This window comes from Peromyscus maniculatus, chromosome 12, assembly GCF_049852395.1.
Source record: "Peromyscus maniculatus bairdii isolate BWxNUB_F1_BW_parent chromosome 12, HU_Pman_BW_mat_3.1, whole genome shotgun sequence".
NCBI lineage: Eukaryota > Metazoa > Chordata > Mammalia > Rodentia > Cricetidae > Peromyscus > Peromyscus maniculatus.
Window position 1 is genome coordinate 8,494,464 of NC_134863.1, and position 18,921 is coordinate 8,513,384.

The 18,921-nt window shown below is 47.7% G+C and overlaps 1 protein-coding gene across 6 annotated transcripts in view; it reads right to left on the bottom strand.

Annotated features, from left to right (window-relative positions):
- Vps8 (VPS8 subunit of CORVET complex) overlaps positions 1-18,921 on the bottom strand; it is a 252,801-nt gene that overhangs the window by 189,914 nt on the left and 43,966 nt on the right. For all 6 annotated transcript variants that reach the window (XM_076548542.1, XM_076548544.1, XM_076548543.1 and 3 more), the window contains exons 7-9: positions 17,991-18,045; positions 3,925-4,049; positions 2,406-2,492 (exon numbers count right to left, since the gene is read on the bottom strand). In XM_076548542.1, the coding sequence (XP_076404657.1) occupies positions 2,406-2,492; positions 3,925-4,049; positions 17,991-18,045 (267 nt within the window). The remainder of the gene's footprint in view (positions 1-2,405; positions 2,493-3,924; positions 4,050-17,990; positions 18,046-18,921) is intronic.

Here is an 18,921-nt window from a genome sequence, read left to right on the forward strand (position 1 = left end):
TGAGAACATGCCTTCTACCCCTGGGACTCACACAGCGAGACGGAGTTACAGACAGTTGTAAGGGCCTGGCGTGGGTGCTGGGAATCAAACTTGGTTCCTCCGCAAGGACAGCAAGAGCCCTGAGCCTCTCAGCCCCCACACGGTGAAGTAGAGAACTGACTCCCACAAGTTGCCTTCTTGAGCTCCACAAGCTCCGGATAACCTATGCCCTTCCCCACAACATACACACACAGTAAATAATGTTTTTTAAAAAAGTAAAACAACCTTTCATCAGGATAAAAGTAAAAACTAACTTCAGCTGATAGAAACCCTCATTTCCTGGCTTGGCTATCACATTAGGTTTATAACTTGGTATTAAGTTGTGACACCGTGGGGACACACGGAAGTCGATGACTTTGCAGTAAGATTCTTGGGATCTTTGGGAAGTAAACTTGTTTGAGTAAGTGACTCTTCCTAAATCGGTATCTCCCCGACTTTTTTGTTTTGTTATTTTTTAAGACAGGGTTTCTCTATGCAGCCCTGGCTATCTGGAACTCACTTTGTAGCCCAGGCTGGTCTTGAACTCACGGGGATCCACCTGCCTCTGCCTCCTGAGTCTGGAATTAAAGGCGTGTGCCACCACTGCCCCGTATTCCCTGACCATTTTTAGGAATGTATTTGAATGATTGTAACTTGGAAAACTCAAAGCAACGGCTTTCACAATGATGCAGCCTGATGTTCAGGTGTGTTATGGTAAATGCTATTGGATGCAAAAGCAAATGGTGGAATTTATAACATTTACAGGAACTTGCCTTAGAAAGCCTGAAAGTTAGTGAATCATTCTGAATGAGCCACTTTTACTCAGAGAGAGCTGAGATACAACACTCCCTCAACCCACCCGCCCCCACAGACTTAACAAAGATGTCCCCAACCTTTCTCTCAAAGCCTAGATGAGCAGCTGCCAAGAGGAGAAGCACATGTGATATCCAATCCCGTGCAGGAGAGGACAGAGAACTCATGTTTCTGTTTCATTTCTCTTTTTGCATATGTACTTTTAAAACTGGTACAAACATTTGTAGACTCATACACATACACTAGTACACAGGATGATCCAAGCCTGGACTGCTGGTGGTAATATCAGACTGGCTGGAGAATGATGAGTTAGTTACTCAAAGGCAAGTAGATGTTAGTCCAGGACTCTAGTAACACTGACACATATACCTCCCTTCCTCTCCTGCCAGGGTCTGCACACCCCACTTTCAAATCATTCCCAAACAACACAGCTCCTGGAGCTGCACCTCCATCTCAGCTGCAGCCTTCTCTTTTCTCTGCCTTGAATTCTTCTGTTTCTTATTGTCCCACCCAGTAATTTCTTTTTTTCCCCCTATAAAGAGGCTAGTTATTACTTCAAGCAAACATTTATTGAGCAGTTACTATGGGCAAAACACAAAAATAAATGACAGATTCTGATTTCAAAGATCTTAATCTATTAAGAGAGATAAAACATGCGCAGACAACAATCACATTAGAGGCTGGCACACGCTGTAGAAAAGAGGTCGAGATAAATCAGCTTCACGCACCGAGAGAGGAAGGGCTAACTTGTCTTGGCTGTTTTCATCGTTCCTAAATGCTTCAATGCTGTTTTGTCACACAAGACTTTCTGTAACTAACCTAGATGCAGATATATAAACTCCAGATGCTACGGGCTTTAAAAAGCATGTGTGTGGATAAGAGAGCCGCATAGCTAAGCAACCAAGTATGCACATGATTAAATCTAGAAGAGCTGGTTTTAGAGTCCCCTTGATATAGCCCTTTACCTTTTATGCTTCTGAACACGGGCTTGCCAGCATGAAGAGGCAGGCTTCGCATGGACTCTAAATGAAGCCTGTTACCTCAGTCAGTTTTATGATTTTTAGGCCTGAGAGTAGGAAAGAAAAAAACCCAACACGGTGACCTTAATGCTTTTCCTTTAGCGGCCGCAGAGAAAATAAACCAAATGATTCACTTCTAACTACGATCCAAGCCCTGGCTCTTCCACCGTTGGTGCCTGGAGCCTCAAGCACTTTCCAACAACGGGCAGCCATACACCCCGAGGCAATAAAATCTTGGCCAACTGAACAAGGTGAAGGGAGTGTTTAAAATCTCCATATGAGTTTTCAGCAGGGCATTGCTTCTCGGCTGCCAAACCCCTACTATGGGGTCAGATCAAGTCGTCCCTTTTGCTGCTAGACTTCAGGATAACCTGAAGCTGATTATCTTCTGGCCCATCTCTGGTTTTTAACTGAGAAAGTATCTTGTTGGAGTCATCAACTAATATTCAGCTTCGTGTTAAATAAATGCAGGGGGCGTCTGGTTATCAGAATGTTTAATGTGGCTACAGAGGCATGGTAACAAAGACGGTTAACATGAGGAGGAGAAGTTTTCACCTTGATGTGCAAGATGGCTGTCCCTGGAGGGTGAGCATCTGATATTGACCTGAGAAGTTTCCCGCTGGCCAAATCCCACATGGTGATCTGTAAGACAGGCAAAGGCTTTAAAAACACATAGATTGCTTTTTTGGACTAAAGCATCTGCCTTTTGGCTGAAGTAACCTATTCCTTGTCTATAAACGTTGCAGGGAGAAAGCCATCAAGTTAAAACACAGTTACAAGCTGAGACTCCATTAGAGCACTGGACCTTTATTTCCATTTCAACTTCCCCTGCCCTCCCTCTGCCTGGCCCACTTAACACTTCCATTTTGTCATTCCTGATAAGTCCATCTGTTGAGCACTGACTAAAAGTTCATACAAAAGGTATCAGAGCAAAGCAGCTGTGATGCAAAGATCAGAGAATGAGAAAAACCGTGACCCATCACACAAAGACGGGAATGTCAAAACAACTGTCCAGAAACACAGCAATGGGAACGGTGCGTTTAGAAGGGGCCAAGGGGGTCAGGGGAGACGGCTCGGCTGTAAAAACGCTTGCTTCGTAAGCACGAGAGCCTGAGTTCAGTCCCGAGAACTTCAAAAATGCCAAGTGTTGGAGCAGGAGAGACGGCTCGGCAGTGAAGAGCACGATTTCTCCTGCAGGAGGACCCGAGTTCATTGCCCAGCACCCACACAGGAAGCTCACAAGAGCCTCCAACTCCAAGGAGACCCAATGCCTCCCTTCTCAGCTGGTGCCTGTGCTTGTGTGCACAAAGCCGTACAGAAACACACACACATAATTAAAATAAAATAGGTCACACGCCTTTAATCCCAGCACTCGGGAGGCAGAGGCAGGCGGATCTCTGCGAGTTCAAGGCCAGTCTGGTCTACATAGCGAGTTTCAGGACAGCCAGACTGCCAGGGCTACACAAAGAAACTGTCTTGAAAAACAACAAAAAATAGATAGATAGAGGGGAGGGAGGGGAACTGGGATTGATACATAAAATGAAAAAAAAAAACTTTTTAAAAATAAATTAGACAGATAGAAAAAATAAATCTTTAAGAAAAAAATGGGGCTAGGTGCTGTGGCATATGGGCTTGTGATTCCAGCTTTGGGAGGTGGAGACAAGATCCCCGGGGCTCACTAGTCTAGCATGACTGGAGTTGTTCTTCAGACTCTACACGTGTGCACACCCCAAGGATACATACACACACACACACACACACACACACACACACACACACACACACACACGCACATCAAAAAATAAATAAAAGTACCACAATTATGGACTACTACCATAAGAGAATATAAAAGCCGTCTACTAAGATAAAACACCATTGAATATGAAAGCTGCGTAATCAGTTACTAACAATTATTTTAAAAATCTAAATAAGACAAAGGTCAGACAAACAGACCCCAGGCTGGCACTAACGGGCATGTCACCTCTAGATGTATCACTTCACAACACGGAACACGTATCTTGCTCTTCGATACACTTCCTACACACACTCAGACTGTACTTCAGGGTCATGATACCTGTCCTTTAGCGAAGCCACAAAGAAGTCTTGAGCAGTCGTTGTTGATGCTGAGGGCAGAGATGGCTCCGTACTGTCCCCCGACACTTGTGCTGCCCAGGCAGAGGCGCAGTGCTTGGTTCTGGTCTAGAGAGGGCAAGCGAATTAGACCCTGAGATGAATCAGTGAGACCTACAAGACAACGTAACTCAAAACCTGCTGGTGACAAGACAGAGATTCCTAAGAAGATACGTTTTCTTAAACAAACCATCTCTAAGCTGCTTCATCCTACAGATGAATTTTCTTTCCTATTTCTAATATGTTAGGATACAGGGAATACCACTTTGTCTGTGGGGCGTGTGTGTGTGTGTATGTGTGTGTGTGTGTGTGTGTGTGTGTATGTGTGGTGGGGGTCTGTGGTGTGTGTCTGAGTGTGTGCATGCATGTGTGATGTATATGTCTGTCTATGACTGCAGGTGCAGATGCCTGTACATTCATATGCAGAGGCCAAGGAGGATGTTAGAGGTATCTTCCAATATTGCTTGTCCTTTGTTTTTCTTAGATGGGGTCTCTCACTGAACCTCAAGTTTGCTGTTCAGCTACGCTGGCTATCCAGAAAGTTCCTGGGATCCACCTGTCCTCTCCTTCCAACACTGGGTAAGAGGAAGGCTCGGCCAGGCCAGCTCCTACCTGGGTGCTAGGGACTGGAGCTCACATCCTCTTACACACACAGAGGGTATGCTCTGACCCACTGAGCCGTACTCAGCACCAAAGGGCATTCACTGTCTTTGAAAACTTCAAAATTCAAAATGTACTAATTTAAAATTTGGCTCAGTGGTTAAGAGCACCAGATGTTCTTCCAGGGGACCCAGGTTCAGTTCCCAACACCCACATGGCAGCTCACGAGAGTCTGTAACTCCAGTCCCGGGGATCTGACACCCTCCACAAGCACTGCACACACGTAGTGCACAGATACACATGCAGGTAAAAACACCTAGATGCAGAAAACAACATTTTTGTTATAAAAATAGACTTAAAAAGAAAATAATTTATTTAAATGTACACTTCTGCTAGCCTCATGGAAAAGGCTGACCAAGCAAATGAACTGAACAGTGAAAGCAAAATTTTGGAGTTAACAGTTAAATTACCTTAGAAAAAAAGGTGTTTAGGTTTGCCTAGGAAGTATTCAAATATTTACTTAATGCTATTACCTAATAGTTAAACAATTAAATGCAAGTTAAAGGCAAAGCTCATTTTGTACAGAGTTCATGATAATCCTACTTGAAAACAACGAGATAAAAAAATGAACGGGGGCTGCCGGAATGGCTCGGGGGTTAAGAGCACTGGCTGTTCCCACAGAGGAACCAGGTCTGGCTTACAGCACCCTCAGGGAAGCTGACAACTGTCTACCGCTCCAGTTCCGGGGCATCTGAAGACCTCTTCTAGCCTCCACACCATCGCAGGCACACTCATACCATAAACACATCCTTAATAATTTTTAAATGTAAGAAAGTGTGACTATGAAAGTTAACTGTTTCCAGGAACAAAAAGCCACCAGTGCAGAGCCTGGGGCAGGCCCTGTCCTACTGCGCCTCCATCACTCCGGGGCAGCCTGCATGTGCTTTGTGTCCCCGTCCCCCCACCCCCCACCCCCCATCCCGGTTTGGTATGACCTCTCTGAGGGCCAAGACCCGAACACCTCTCCTGATGGTTATCCCAGTGGCTTTCACTAGGATAGATCCGGCTACGTCCGGTAAGAGCTACCTGCCTGTTACCAAAGAGCCTGGAGGCTGCTCTTGGGTCCAGTAAGCAGCACTAGGCTAAGTACTCATTCCCATCCAAAATGAACACGGTATGAATAATTCTGTGTTCATAAACTGGCTGTAACGGCACACAAGTGGCCTGAGACAATCAATGGCTGTACTCCATCTGGCACACAGAAAATACTCAACAGTTTTTAAGTTATTTTAGATTTCTAACTCCCAAGGCAAATATTCAAGAAGAATAAACCACAAATACACAAGGTCTCATGTGTTTTAGAAGTCTTACCTTTATTTCACATCCAGAATTATATAATTACAATTTTCACATTCATCCAAACTAGCCTTCCCCTACCTAATTTTTAACTTTAATTTAACCCTTATTAAAACCTTTTACTCAAGAATTTCTTGCATCCAATCATGACATCATGTTTCTTTTGCTCTACTGATACTGTCTACGACTGGGTTTTCCATGATCTACCTTATACATTTAGAGGACTATGCATACCTGAATGACAAACTGGTCGTGACTGGACAACGGTGTTCTATGTGTACTATTAATCTGAGTCACGTGTACAGGCAAGAGACGGGCCAAAAGTAGGAGAACAAAGAACTGACAGCGAAATTTCACACCAACTCATACGTCCCCAGGTCTGGGCCGCCTACCTTCCAGGCACAGGGTGGCATCCAAACAGTACCTGTTAAGACCTTCTGCAGCCCTGCTTTGAGATCCAAGCCTTACGGGTTCTGATGTACTAACACCTGCAATTGTTTTAGATTCCACAAACCTCAATGTAAGTTTTGGTTTGGGGTTTTTGGAGACAGGGTTTCTCTGTGTAGCCCTGGCTGTCCTGGAACTCACTCTGTAGAATAGACTGGCCTCGAACTCAGAGATCTGCCTGCCTCTGCCTTTCCGAGTGCTGGGATCAAAGGTGTGCTTCACCCCCGCCCAGCTTAAGTACTCTTATGTGGCAGACAAAGCAGGAAAAGAGGGAAATCGGATCAAATAGATAGTGTATGACTTAAGAAAAAGGACTCTACAAGAGTAGCAACAGAAGAAAGAAGAGGGGAAAGACATTCTAAAAACCTATGCACGGTGCAGGCCTATGACCCCAATACTTGGAAGCAGAGGGAGAAGGATCAGGAGTTCAAGACCATCCTCAGCTACCTAACACGTTCAGGGCCAGTCTGGGTTACATGAGACCCTGTCCAAAGAAAAGCCGGAATGCCTATGCTTCCCTGCCTAAGGTTCCTACATAACAAAAACTAGCCAATAGCAACCTTGGTCACTCCTACAGTCCATGTCAGTGAGAAGATTCTCGAGATTCCCCTCGGTTGTTTTCAGTGGTTTCATCTTGTTTCTATAATGTCCCTGACAAGGCGGCATGCCTGTGAAGCCTTGATTTTGATTTCCCCTCTACTGAAGAGTCACAGACACTGCAACTGTACACACGGACGGTTTTTGGGGGGCTTTTCTTCCTTCCCCTTAGCCTCCCCACCTTGTCTATGCAATGTAGAGAACAGTCCGTCACAAAGGACCAACTCAACAGGTTCCCACTGAAAACACGCGGTATTTTTCAAGTAGCGAAGAAGGCAGCAGGAGACGGACTGCATATAACATACAATCTACTTGACTCCACAAAGCTATCTGTCCATCTTTACTCTGCATCTAGACATCCTACTGTTATGGCATGCTAAGCTTGCTGCGGGTAACCTGTCTGAATTCAGTAGAAGTAGCTAGTCCATGGAAAGAAGAGTGGGTTTCTCCTAACACGGGAGCTACAGTCTGTAGTCCATATGAATCTGCCCGGCTTGGGGAGTGGTCGCTGAAATAACCTCTCAAGCAGTCCCAGCTCACGGTGACTATGAAGGGGAAGAGGGCGGTGACTATGAAGGGGAAGAGGGCGGTGACTGTGAAGGGAAGAGGGCGGTGACTGTGAAGGGAAGAGGGCGGTGACTATGAAGGGAAGAGGGCGGTGACTATGAAGGGGAAGAGGGCGGTGACTGTGAAGGGAAGAGGGCGGTGACTATGAAGGGGAAGAGGGCGGTGACTATGAAGGGTAAGAGGGCGGTGACTGTGAAGGGAAGAGGGCGGTGACTGTGAAGGGGAAGAGGGCGGTGACTGTGAAGGGAAGAGGGTGGTGACTATGAAGGGAAGAGGGCGGTGACTATGAAGGGAAGAGGGCGGTGACTGTGAAGGGGAAGAGGGCGGTGACTATGAAGGGAAGAGGGCGGTGACTATGAAGGGAAGAGGGCGGTGACTATGAAGGGGAAGAGGGTGGTGACTGTGAAGGGAAGAGGGCGGTGACTGTGAAGGGGAAGAGGGCGGTGACTGTGAAGGGAAGAGGGCGGTGACTGTGAAAAAGGGGAAGAGGGCGGTGACTATGAAGGGAAGAGGGCGGTGACTATGAAGGGAAGAGGGCGGTGACTGTGAAGGGGAAGAGGGCGGTGACTATGAAGGGAAGAGGGTGGTGACTGTGAAGGGGAAGAGGGCGGTGACTGTGAAGAAGGGGAAGAGGGCGGTGACTATGAAGGGAAGAGGGTGGTGACTGTGAAGGGGAAGAGGGCGGTGACTGTGAAGAAGGGGAAGAGGGCGGTGACTATGAAGGGAAGAGGGCGGTGACTGTGAAGGGGAAGAGGGCGGTGACTGTGAAGGGGAAGAGGGCGGTGACTGTGAAGAAGGGGAAGAGGGCGGTGACTATGAAGGGAAGAGGGCGGTGACTATGAAGGGAAGAGGGCGGTGACTATGAAGGGGAAGAGGGCGGTGACTGTGAAGGGGAAGAGGGCGGTGACTGTGAAGGGAAGAGGGCGGTGACTATGAAGAAGGGGAAGAGGGCGGTGACTATGAAGGGAAGAGGGCGGTGACTGTGAAGGGGAAAAGGGCGGTGACTGTGAAGGGAAGAGGGCGGTGACTATGAAGGGGAAGAGGGCGGTGACTATGAAGGGGAAGAGGGCGGTGACTATGAAGGGAAGAGGGCGGTGACTATGAAGGGGAAGAGGGCGGTGACTGTGAAGGGAAGAGGGCGGTGACTATGAAGGGAAGAGGGCGGTGACTGTGAAGGGAAGAGGGCGGTGACTATGAAGGGGAAGAGGGCGGTGACTGTGAAGGGGAAGAGGGCAGTGACTGTGAAGAAGGGGAAGAGGGCGGTGACTATGAAGGGAAGAGGGCGGTGACTGTGAAGGGGAAGAGGGCGGTGACTGTGAAGAAGGGGAAGAGGGCGGTGACTGTGAAGGGGAAGAGGGCGGTGACTATGAAGGGAAGAGGGCGGTGACTATGAAGAAGGGGAAGAGGGCGGTGACTGTGAAGGGAAGAGGGCGGTGACTATGAAGGGGAAGAGGGCGGTGACTATGAAGGGGAAGAGGGCGGTGACTATGAAGGGAAGAGGGCGGTGACTATGAAGGGGAAGAGGGCGGTGACTGTGAAGGGAAGAGGGCGGTGACTATGAAGGGAAGAGGGCGGTGACTGTGAAGGGAAGAGGGCGGTGACTATGAAGAAGGGGAAGAGGGCGGTGACTATGAAGGGAAGAGGGCGGTGACTATGAAGGGAAGAGGGCGGTGACTATGAAGGGAAGAGGGCGGTGACTGTGAAGAAGGGGAAGAGGGCGGTGACTGTGAAGGGAAGAGGGCGGTGACTGTGAAGGGAAGAGGGTGGTGACTATGAAGGGAAGAGGGCGGTGACTATGAAGGGAAGAGGGCGGTGACTGTGAAGGGAAGAGGGCGGTGACTATGAAGAAGGGGAAGAGGGCGGTGACTATGAAGAAGGGGAAGAGGGCGGTGACTGTGAAGGGAAGAGGGCGGTGACTATGAAGAAGGGGAAGAGGGCGGTGACTATGAAGAAGGGGAAGAGGGCGGTGACTATGAAGAAGGGGAAGAGGGCGGTGACTATGAAGGGAAGAGGGCGGTGACTATGAAGGGGAAGAGGGCGGTGACTATGAAGAAGGGGAAGAGGGCGGTGACTATGAAGGGAAGAGGGCGGTGACTGTGAAGGGAAGAGGGCGGTGACTATGAAGGGAAGAGGGCGGTGACTGTGAAGAGGAAGAGGGCGGTGACTATGAAGAAGGGGAAGAGGGCGGTGACTGTGAAGGGGAAGAGGGCGGTGACTGTGAAGGGAAGAGGGCGGTGACTGTGAAGGGGAAGAGGGCGGTGACTATGAAGGGGAAGAGGGCGGTGACTGTGAAGGGAAGAGGGCGGTGACTGTGAAGGGGAAGAGGGCGGTGACTATGAAGGGGAAGAGGGCGGTGACTGTGAAGGGAAGAGGGCGGTGACTATGAAGGGAAGAGGGCGGTGACTGTGAAGGGAAGAGGGCGGTGACTATGAAGGGGAAGAGGGCGGTGACTGTGAAGGGGAAGAGGGCGGTGACTATGAAGAAGGGGAAGAGGGCGGTGACTATGAAGGGAAGAGGGCGGTGACTATGAAGGGAAGAGGGCGGTGACTGTGAAGGGAAGAGGGCGGTGACTATGAAGGGAAGAGGGCGGTGACTGTGAAGGGAAGAGGGCGGTGACTATGAAGGGAAGAGGGCGGTGACTATGAAGGGAAGAGGGCGGTGACTATGAAGGGAAGAGGGCGGTGACTATGAAGGGGAAGAGGGCGGTGACTGTGAAGGGGAAGAGGGCGGTGACTGTGAAGGGAAGAGGGCGGTGACTATGAAGGGAAGAGGGCGGTGACTGTGAAGAAGGGAAGAGGGCGGTGACTATGAAGAAGGGGAAGAGGGCGGTGACTGTGAAGGGGAAGAGGGCGGTGACTGTGAAGGGAAGAGGGCGGTGACTATGAAGGGAAGAGGGCGGTGACTATGAAGGGAAGAGGGCGGTGACTGTGAAGGGAAGAGGGCGGTGACTGTGAAGAAGGGGAAGAGGGCGGTGACTATGAAGGGAAGAGGGCGGTGACTATGAAGGGAAGAGGGCGGTGACTGTGAAGAAGGGGAAGAGGGCGGTGACTATGAAGGGAAGAGGGCGGTGACTATGAAGGGGAAGAGGGCGGTGACTGTGAAGGGAAGAGGGCGGTGACTATGAAGGGAAGAGGGCGGTGACTATGAAGGGAAGAGGGCGGTGACTATGAAGGGAAGAGGGCGGTGACTATGAAGGGAAGAGGGCGGTGACTGTGAAGAAGGGGAAGAGGGCGGTGACTATGAAGGGAAGAGGGCGGTGACTGTGAAGGGGAAGAGGGCGGTGACTATGAAGAAGGGGAAGAGGGCGGTGACTGTGAAGGGAAGAGGGCGGTGACTGTGAAGGGAAGAGGGCGGTGACTATGAAGGGGAAGAGGGCGGTGACTGTGAAGGGGAAGAGGGCAGTGACTGTGAAGGGGAAGAGGGCGGTGACTGTGAAGAAGGGGAAGAGGGTGGTGACTGTGAAGAAGGGAAGAGGGCGGTGACTGTGAAGAAGGGGAAGAGGGCGGTGACTGTGAAGGGGAAGAGGGCGGTGACTGTGAAGGGGAAGAGGGCGGTGACTATGAAGAAGGGGAAGAGGGCGGTGACTGTGAAGGGGAAGAGGGCGGTGACTGTGAAGGGAAGAGGGCGGTGACTATGAAGAAGGGGAAGAGGGCGGTGACTATGAAGGGAAGAGGGCGGTGACTGTGAAGGGGAAGAGGGCGGTGACTGTGAAGGGGAAGAGGGCGGTGACTATGAAGGGAAGAGGGCGGTGACTATGAAGAAGGGGAAGAGGGCGGTGACTATGAAGGGAAGAGGGCGGTGACTGTGAAGGGGAAGAGGGCGGTGACTGTGAAGGGAAGAGGGCGGTGACTGTGAAGGGAAGAGGGCGGTGACTATGAAGAAGGGGAAGAGGGCGGTGACTATGAAGGGAAGAGGGCGGTGACTGTGAAGGGGAAGAGGGCGGTGACTGTGAAGGGGAAGAGGGCGGTGACTATGAAGAAGGGGAAGAGGGCGGTGACTATGAAGGGAAGAGGGCAGTGACTGTGAAGGGGAAGAGGGCGGTGACTATGAAGGGGAAGAGGGCGGTGACTATGAAGGGAAGAGGGCGGTGACTATGAAGGGAAGAGGGCGGTGACTGTGAAGGGAAGAGGGCGGTGACTATGAAGAAGGGGAAGAGGGCGGTGACTATGAAGGGGAAGAGGGCGGTGACTGTGAAGAAGGGGAAGAGGGCGGTGACTATGAAGAAGGGGAAGAGGGCGGTGACTGTGAAGGGGAAGAGGGCGGTGACTGTGAAGGGAAGAGGGCGGTGACTGTGAAGGGGAAGAGGGCGGTGACTGTGAAGGGAAGAGGGCGGTGACTGTGAAGGGGAAGAGGGCGGTGACTGTGAAGGGAAGAGGGCGGTGACTATGAAGGGAAGAGGGCGGTGACTATGAAGGGGAAGAGGGCGGTGACTATGAAGAAGGGGAAGAGGGCGGTGACTATGAAGTGAAGAGGGCGGTGACTATGAAGGGGAAGAGGGCGGTGACTGTGAAGAAGGGGAAGAGGGCGGTGACTATGAAGAAGGGGAAGAGGGCGGTGACTATGAAGAAGGGGAAGAGGGCGGTGACTGTGAAGGGGAAGAGGGCGGTGACTATGAAGAAGGGGAAGAGGGCGGTGACTATGAAGGGAAGAGGGCAGTGACTGTGAAGGGGAAGAGGGCGGTGACTATGAAGGGAAGAGGGCGGTGACTATGAAGGGAAGAGGGCGGTGACTGTGAAGGGAAGAGGGCGGTGACTATGAAGAAGGGGAAGAGGGCGGTGACTATGAAGGGGAAGAGGGCGGTGACTGTGAAGAAGGGGAAGAGGGCGGTGACTATGAAGAAGGGGAAGAGGGCGGTGACTGTGAAGGGGAAGAGGGCGGTGACTGTGAAGGGAAGAGGGCGGTGACTGTGAAGGGGAAGAGGGCGGTGACTGTGAAGGGAAGAGGGCGGTGACTATGAAGGGAAGAGGGCGGTGACTATGAAGGGGAAGAGGGCGGTGACTATGAAGAAGGGGAAGAGGGCGGTGACTATGAAGTGAAGAGGGCGGTGACTATGAAGGGGAAGAGGGCGGTGACTGTGAAGAAGGGGAAGAGGGCGGTGACTATGAAGAAGGGGAAGAGGGCGGTGACTATGAAGAAGGGGAAGAGGGCGGTGACTGTGAAGGGGAAGAGGGCGGTGACTATGAAGAAGGGGAAGAGGGCGGTGACTATGAAGGGGAAGAGGGCGGTGACTGTGAAGGGGAAGAGGGCGTACACAGAGGAAGAAGAGTGAGGGTGAGGAGAACTCAGCCCAGGCCCCCGCTGAGCTCCCGCTGAGTTGTAATTTAAAAAGAAAGCTGGCTCTGTTCTCCCCTGCATTCTGGAGCCTCCTCTGCCTAACACTGAAAAAATGTGCTAAATTCACAGTAAATTCATCCACTTTCACACACAAAGCAGCACAAACTTACATCTGGTTAACAGTGTCGACTTAGTATTTAAAAGTGTTGACGTTATGAAGGAGGTGATCCAGCCAGGAAATCTAAAACGAGACCATTGCTTTTCCTGCATGCTTCTCAGAGTTTAAAGTCTGAACAACAAATGTCTATGAACAATCCCAGAATTATCAAGTAACACGAATGCAAGTGATTATTGGCAACAATAATACAGTTTAAAAATTAAGAGGACTCTAGGTCCAGAATCACAAAAACACAGAAGCCAGGTAAGGTGTCCTGTAATCTCAACACCCAGACACGGGCAGGATTGCCACAGGCCAACTGGGTCTACTCAGTGAGTCCCAGAGTAACCAGAAATACAAAGTGATACTTTGTCCTAAAGCATTTTTAAAAAAAGGCCACTTTCCACTGCAGTGAATTACACTTATTTTTTATTAGTACTAGGTAAGCATCCCTAATCCAAACAACTAAAGTCTAAAGCACTACAAAATCCAGTCCTTGCTGAGCTCCATCAAACTGACGTTGCAACACTTTACATTTCTGGAGCATTCTGAATTTTAGATTTTGAGATAGAGATGTTCAACCTGCAAAGTCTAACAAATATTCCAAAATGCAAAAGACTCAGAATCTCAAGCACTCCTGACACCAAGCATTTGGATAAGGAACGCTCAAAGCACACTTTGCTTAGGGTAGACCTCATGATGCACTTAATGGTAATGTGAAAAATAGCAATGAAGTCACAAATACTAGCCTAAAATCTAAAGTTGAACATACTTCAAGAGTTCCACAAGGAATCAAAGTTACTTGTAAGCAGATAAGTCTAACCCTAGCCTGCCAGTAGTCACAGTGCTATTTTTTAATTTTTGTGTGTGTGTGGGGGGGTTTGTTTTTTATTTTTATTTATTAGTTTATTTGTTTGTTTTTTGTTTTTTTGGTTTTTTTTTTTTTTTTTTTTTTTGGTTTTTCGAGACAGGGTTTCTCTGTGTAGCTTTGCGCCTTTCCTGGGACTCACTTGGTAGTCCAGGCTGGCCTCGAACTCACAGAGATCCACCTGGCTCTGCCTCCCGAGTGGTGGGATTAAAGGCGTGCGCCACCACCGCCCGGCTGTTTTTTGTTTTTTTGAGACAGGGTTTCTCTGTGTAGCCCTAGCTGTCCTGGAGCTCACTCTGTAGACCAGGCTGGACTCGAACGCACAGAGATCCAGCTGCCACCACGCCCACGCTAAGTGTTATTTTCAGATCCTGTATTTACTTACTCACACTGTAGTAAGCTCTAGGGCCAAGGGAGAATTAAACAGGGGACCTCATCATACAGCATTTGTCACATTTGATACAAAATAGCAGATGTGCTTTTACCTGAGCGGCTCATACAGCCAAACCTTACTCCTTCTGTGAGGCTTTCTAACCAAGGCAACCTGAATCCATGCCATGGCTGACTGGCTACCTTCTAGAAGGCTGCTTCTACGAAAGAGTCTGTTCATTCCCAGGCATCCATGCCACTGTGAGGTTAGCGTACTTTAACTGACAGACCAGAGCACCAACAGAGCTGTGGCTGCCGTGGGCACCAGGGAGAGGCTTCAGAAGAGCCTGGAGAAGGAGAGTTGCTCTACAAAAGTATCAAGAGACTGGGGATCAACGAGATAATAGTAAATAGAACACCGAGGCAAAGTTTCATTAGAATCTAGAATTCTGTACTCATGGATTAGCTGACAGGTGCTGAAATTCTATGGGACTCATTATTGATAAAGTTTACGACAAAAACATGTTGCTGTACACCTCCATTGGCAGACACAAACTTCAAGAAAAAGCTCAGGGCTGTATTAAAAGGTTGGAGGAAACAGAACATACTGAAACCTGCCTAAAATAGTTCCATATTTTCAGCTAAAATAAAGCATTGAAAATATGCATACATTTTTAATTTTCACAAATGCCTGTATTAACCAATTTTTAGGTAGCTATTTATTTTTCTTTCATAAGAAGGCATTAAGTGTAATTGACAATACTCTCTTTCAATGTTAAAAAGCTGAAAAGAAAAAGAACTATTCATGCATACCAAATTTACTATACCTTTTCCTTTTGAATCCATGGAGAAAAGATCAAAAGAGAGGGAGAAAAGAAATCAGTTCAAAAGTTCAGAGAAAAACACAGGGATACTCTGAAGGGTGTAAGTGACGAGCTTGGTTTATCTATGGGAGTGACAGATGCTGAATGGGATTAAGTGATGTTCCTAGCATTTGTGGTTACAGTCAGGTATTGGTTCTGGGAAAAGAGAAAACATGCAACATTCAAATTATCGCACAGTCCGTAAACCCAGGTTTCAGTTCAACGGAAACGAAACATTTCAAAGAGATCCATCACCAGAGCACACTGAGGGCAAAGGGAAATGGAAGAGTAAGGCTGCAGGAGGGAGGTGCCTTTATCTGCCCCGTGGAGGTGAGAACCCACGCACTAGGTGCCACCTGCTGGAACTGCACAAGCCTTCCAGAAGTACGGGGCTACTGTCTTAATGACTCAGACCTGTTTCACAGAGGACCTAACAGTGCTCAGACACACTCAGTCTTCCTGTGAGGTTTCTGTGATAAACAAAGATATTTTTAAAAGGCCAGATCTAACCCAGACTGCTAGTCTAGACACTTCATGGTGTCTGCCATTGGTTTCTGGGCTTTTTAGCAAATTTTAATGCATTTGTTAGAAAGCATTGTCCAAACATCTGTCACCTACAAACAAGTGAAATTTAACTGTGCTATTAAAACTCAAGGCAAAACCAGACACTCTAGTTCTTCGACAGAATGTCCACTCTGACATACTTTCTTTGCTGCGAAGCCATAAGAAAAGATTATTGTTTCACTGCTTCCACAGGAAAGTTGCTGAGGATTTTAGGAAATGAAGGAGACAGTATCAAGAATGATGCTCTTCTGTGATAGCATTCCTGTCTGTGGTGAGCACTTCCTCCGGGACTATAAGCAGTCACGCACTCTTCCAACCTCTCGATAAGGAATGGAGAGTGAAAGCAGAGCTGAGGAAAACTAGTGGGAAATAGGAAGGAAAACTGGACACACGCTCTGCTGGCAGGTAAACAGAGGCATATACTCTGTCCTCGGCTGTCCTTACTCCTCTTCTTTTCTTTGTTTTTTCCAGTTCTGCCTCATTTTCTCTCAGGGAAAAGAACTGCTTAAAATAGTGGCGACTGCTGGTCTCGGAGCCAGAATTACTGAATTCTGAACTTGACTCTGTATGTGTCCCTTAAGCGCTGGTTCTCAATCCCTTCACACACTTAAGATCTGAGCAGCGAAACACAGACTACGAGACCCCCCACCCCCACGTCTAATGACCTAATCCCAACTACCCCCTTAGAGGAGAACAAGGACCTCCCCACCTGCTGCAGACCATGCTCGTATAGTTCTCTGGAATTCAATTAGACAAGAACATGAAAAGCCTTTAATGTTCATGTCCCAGCCCAAACAATTCCTCTTGTAGAAATTTGTTCTAAAAACGATCATATGCAAACAAACAAACAAACAAAAAACAGAAACAAAACTGTGCAAGACACTACTGTTTAGAAATAGTGTAAATGGTTTCCTTGAGTAAAAGGCTAAATTAAATTTTTATGGATCCACCTGAAAGAACACCGTATGTCCATTAAAATGATGCTCCATACCTGTACGTTCAACACTGGGAGGCTGAGGCCACATAAGCAAGTGCTAGGCGAGCCTAAGCTACACATCGAGACACCTCAAATGAACAAAGATGCCCACACAAACACAGAAATGCGTGGGGAGGTGCCCACTAGAGCAAAAAGCTGGCTCTAAATTATCATCGCTCCCCCTCAGGAATATGCGTACAGCTATATACACACGTGAGTGAAGGACTGGATGGCTACACAGAAATGCTAAAGATTAGTCCTAGATATCAGAACTTGTCATTTTCTATCTTCCAATTTGCACACATCTATGCTTTGTACATTTGTACTATAGATACAGATCAATTATACAGGAAAAAAGATACCATTTAAAGACTCAATTCTAAAGTTCTCTCGGGGAAATTGCAGTTTTGTTCCTCTCCTTCTGCTCTTCAAGAAATAAAACTCTATTATTTAAATCAACCACCTTTGAAAAGACTAGGTAGTATAATTATATGTTAAATAAAGCTTTTTGAATAATGGAAAATTTATAAATGGAAAGTCAAATTATTCAGTAACAATAGGAAATACCTAGTTCTTCGCACGGAAGGTAAAAAAACGAAGACTCAACAGAGATCAAGCTACGGTTCTGCTAACAAAGCGCCCTCAAGTAACCCTTACCCAGAAGCCCTTGCTAATTCCCATCTAAAAGAAACGCAGGTCATGAGACCCAGAGGCAGGCACCCCCACACAGAAAGAGCTGAGAATGCTATCTGATGGATTTTAAGTGTTTAAAAAGACCAAAATAGTCTGCTTGGTACTGAAGTCAGAAGTAAAAGACTAATGGAACTGATTACTTAGTCTCAGAGAAAAATGAAAGAAAAAAGAAAGCAACTAATTTCTACTATATAATTAAACTATTCATGCTCTCTTAACTCGGAAAACAAGGTAATTACAGGCTCTTTTTTTTTTTTCAGTTTAGAAAGATTTACAATGAAAATGACTCAGAAACCTGGGGACTCCTTTCCCTGAAGATCTTTTTGAATACCCTGGACTGGAATATGACTCAGAATGAAAATGATTCCCACCACTAACCGGAGGGAGACATGTTGACAGGCCTAGGTTCTTCCCAACATTATTCTCCTGTCTAGGTGTGCAGAACACCAACACGTGCTAGCAGAGACACTGACATATTCCTAAGGGAGGAAAGAAATGTGCAGCAGGAAGTGAGTGAAGCCGCAAGTCGGGTCATTTTTAACTTCACATACCAACTGCTACTTTCATGTTTTCCTTGTGTCCTTGGAAATCCAGTCTACCACATAAAAATGTAATTAAAGGGCATTGTGAAGCCTAAAGGAATCTTGATATTTAAAATAGAGAGTGGTCAGAGAATTACCGAACACTAAAGCCAGTCCATGAGATGTTCCCACTGCTATCAGCCTGGACACTGCCTGGAGACAAAAGAGAAAACCATCAGTGTTGAATCTGCTGGCCTGCCTTCCTCTAGGCACCAGCTCACTCACCAACCACTAAAATACGGAATTTTATCCAGAAAGCAAAATGAGAAATCAAACCCAGGGCATCTTCACTTCTAAGGATTCCTCTAAATTTAAGAGAAATGTTATCAAAATATTGTATGTTTAATTCTATATATGAACTATATCATTTGATATCCTTTAAAGCAATGGTTCTCAACTTATGGGTCACAGCCCCTTTGGTAAATTTCTATCTCTGAAAATATTTACATTACAATTCATAACAGTAGCAAAATTACAGTTATGAAATAACAATGAAGATTATTTTATGGTCACCACAACATGAGGAACTGTGTTAAAGGGTGGCATTAGGAAGGTTGAGAACCACTGCTTTAAAGCAACTTTAAAATTAAAAAAAAAAAAAAAAAAAAAAAAACGCCTCTCTGGCCAGCTGAAGAGGTTCTTATGTGGGCCTCCTAGCAATGTGGAGGGGTGAGAATACTTTCCTCCAGTTTATCACCAGCAGGCAAGAGACACCAGAATGTAACACTGGAGCCCACTTCCTCCCCAGCGACCAATGAGAAAGCCAGAGGCAGCTGAGGAAAACCAGAAGGCAGATCCTTCCAGCACTTCCAAGCCTCCTCTGCCTTGCCACTCAGACACTATCTGCAGGCGCGGCCCTGGAGTCCACAGCTGTGGAATGTGTCTTACCAGAGTGAGCTCACTCAATGCCATTCCAGTCCTTACAGACTGGGGGACACAGCTCACGGGACCTCGGGCTGGAAAGGGCTGTCTCCATCACCTGCTCTCCAGCAAAAGCCTGAGTGCTCAACAATACCGCAGGAAAGCCGA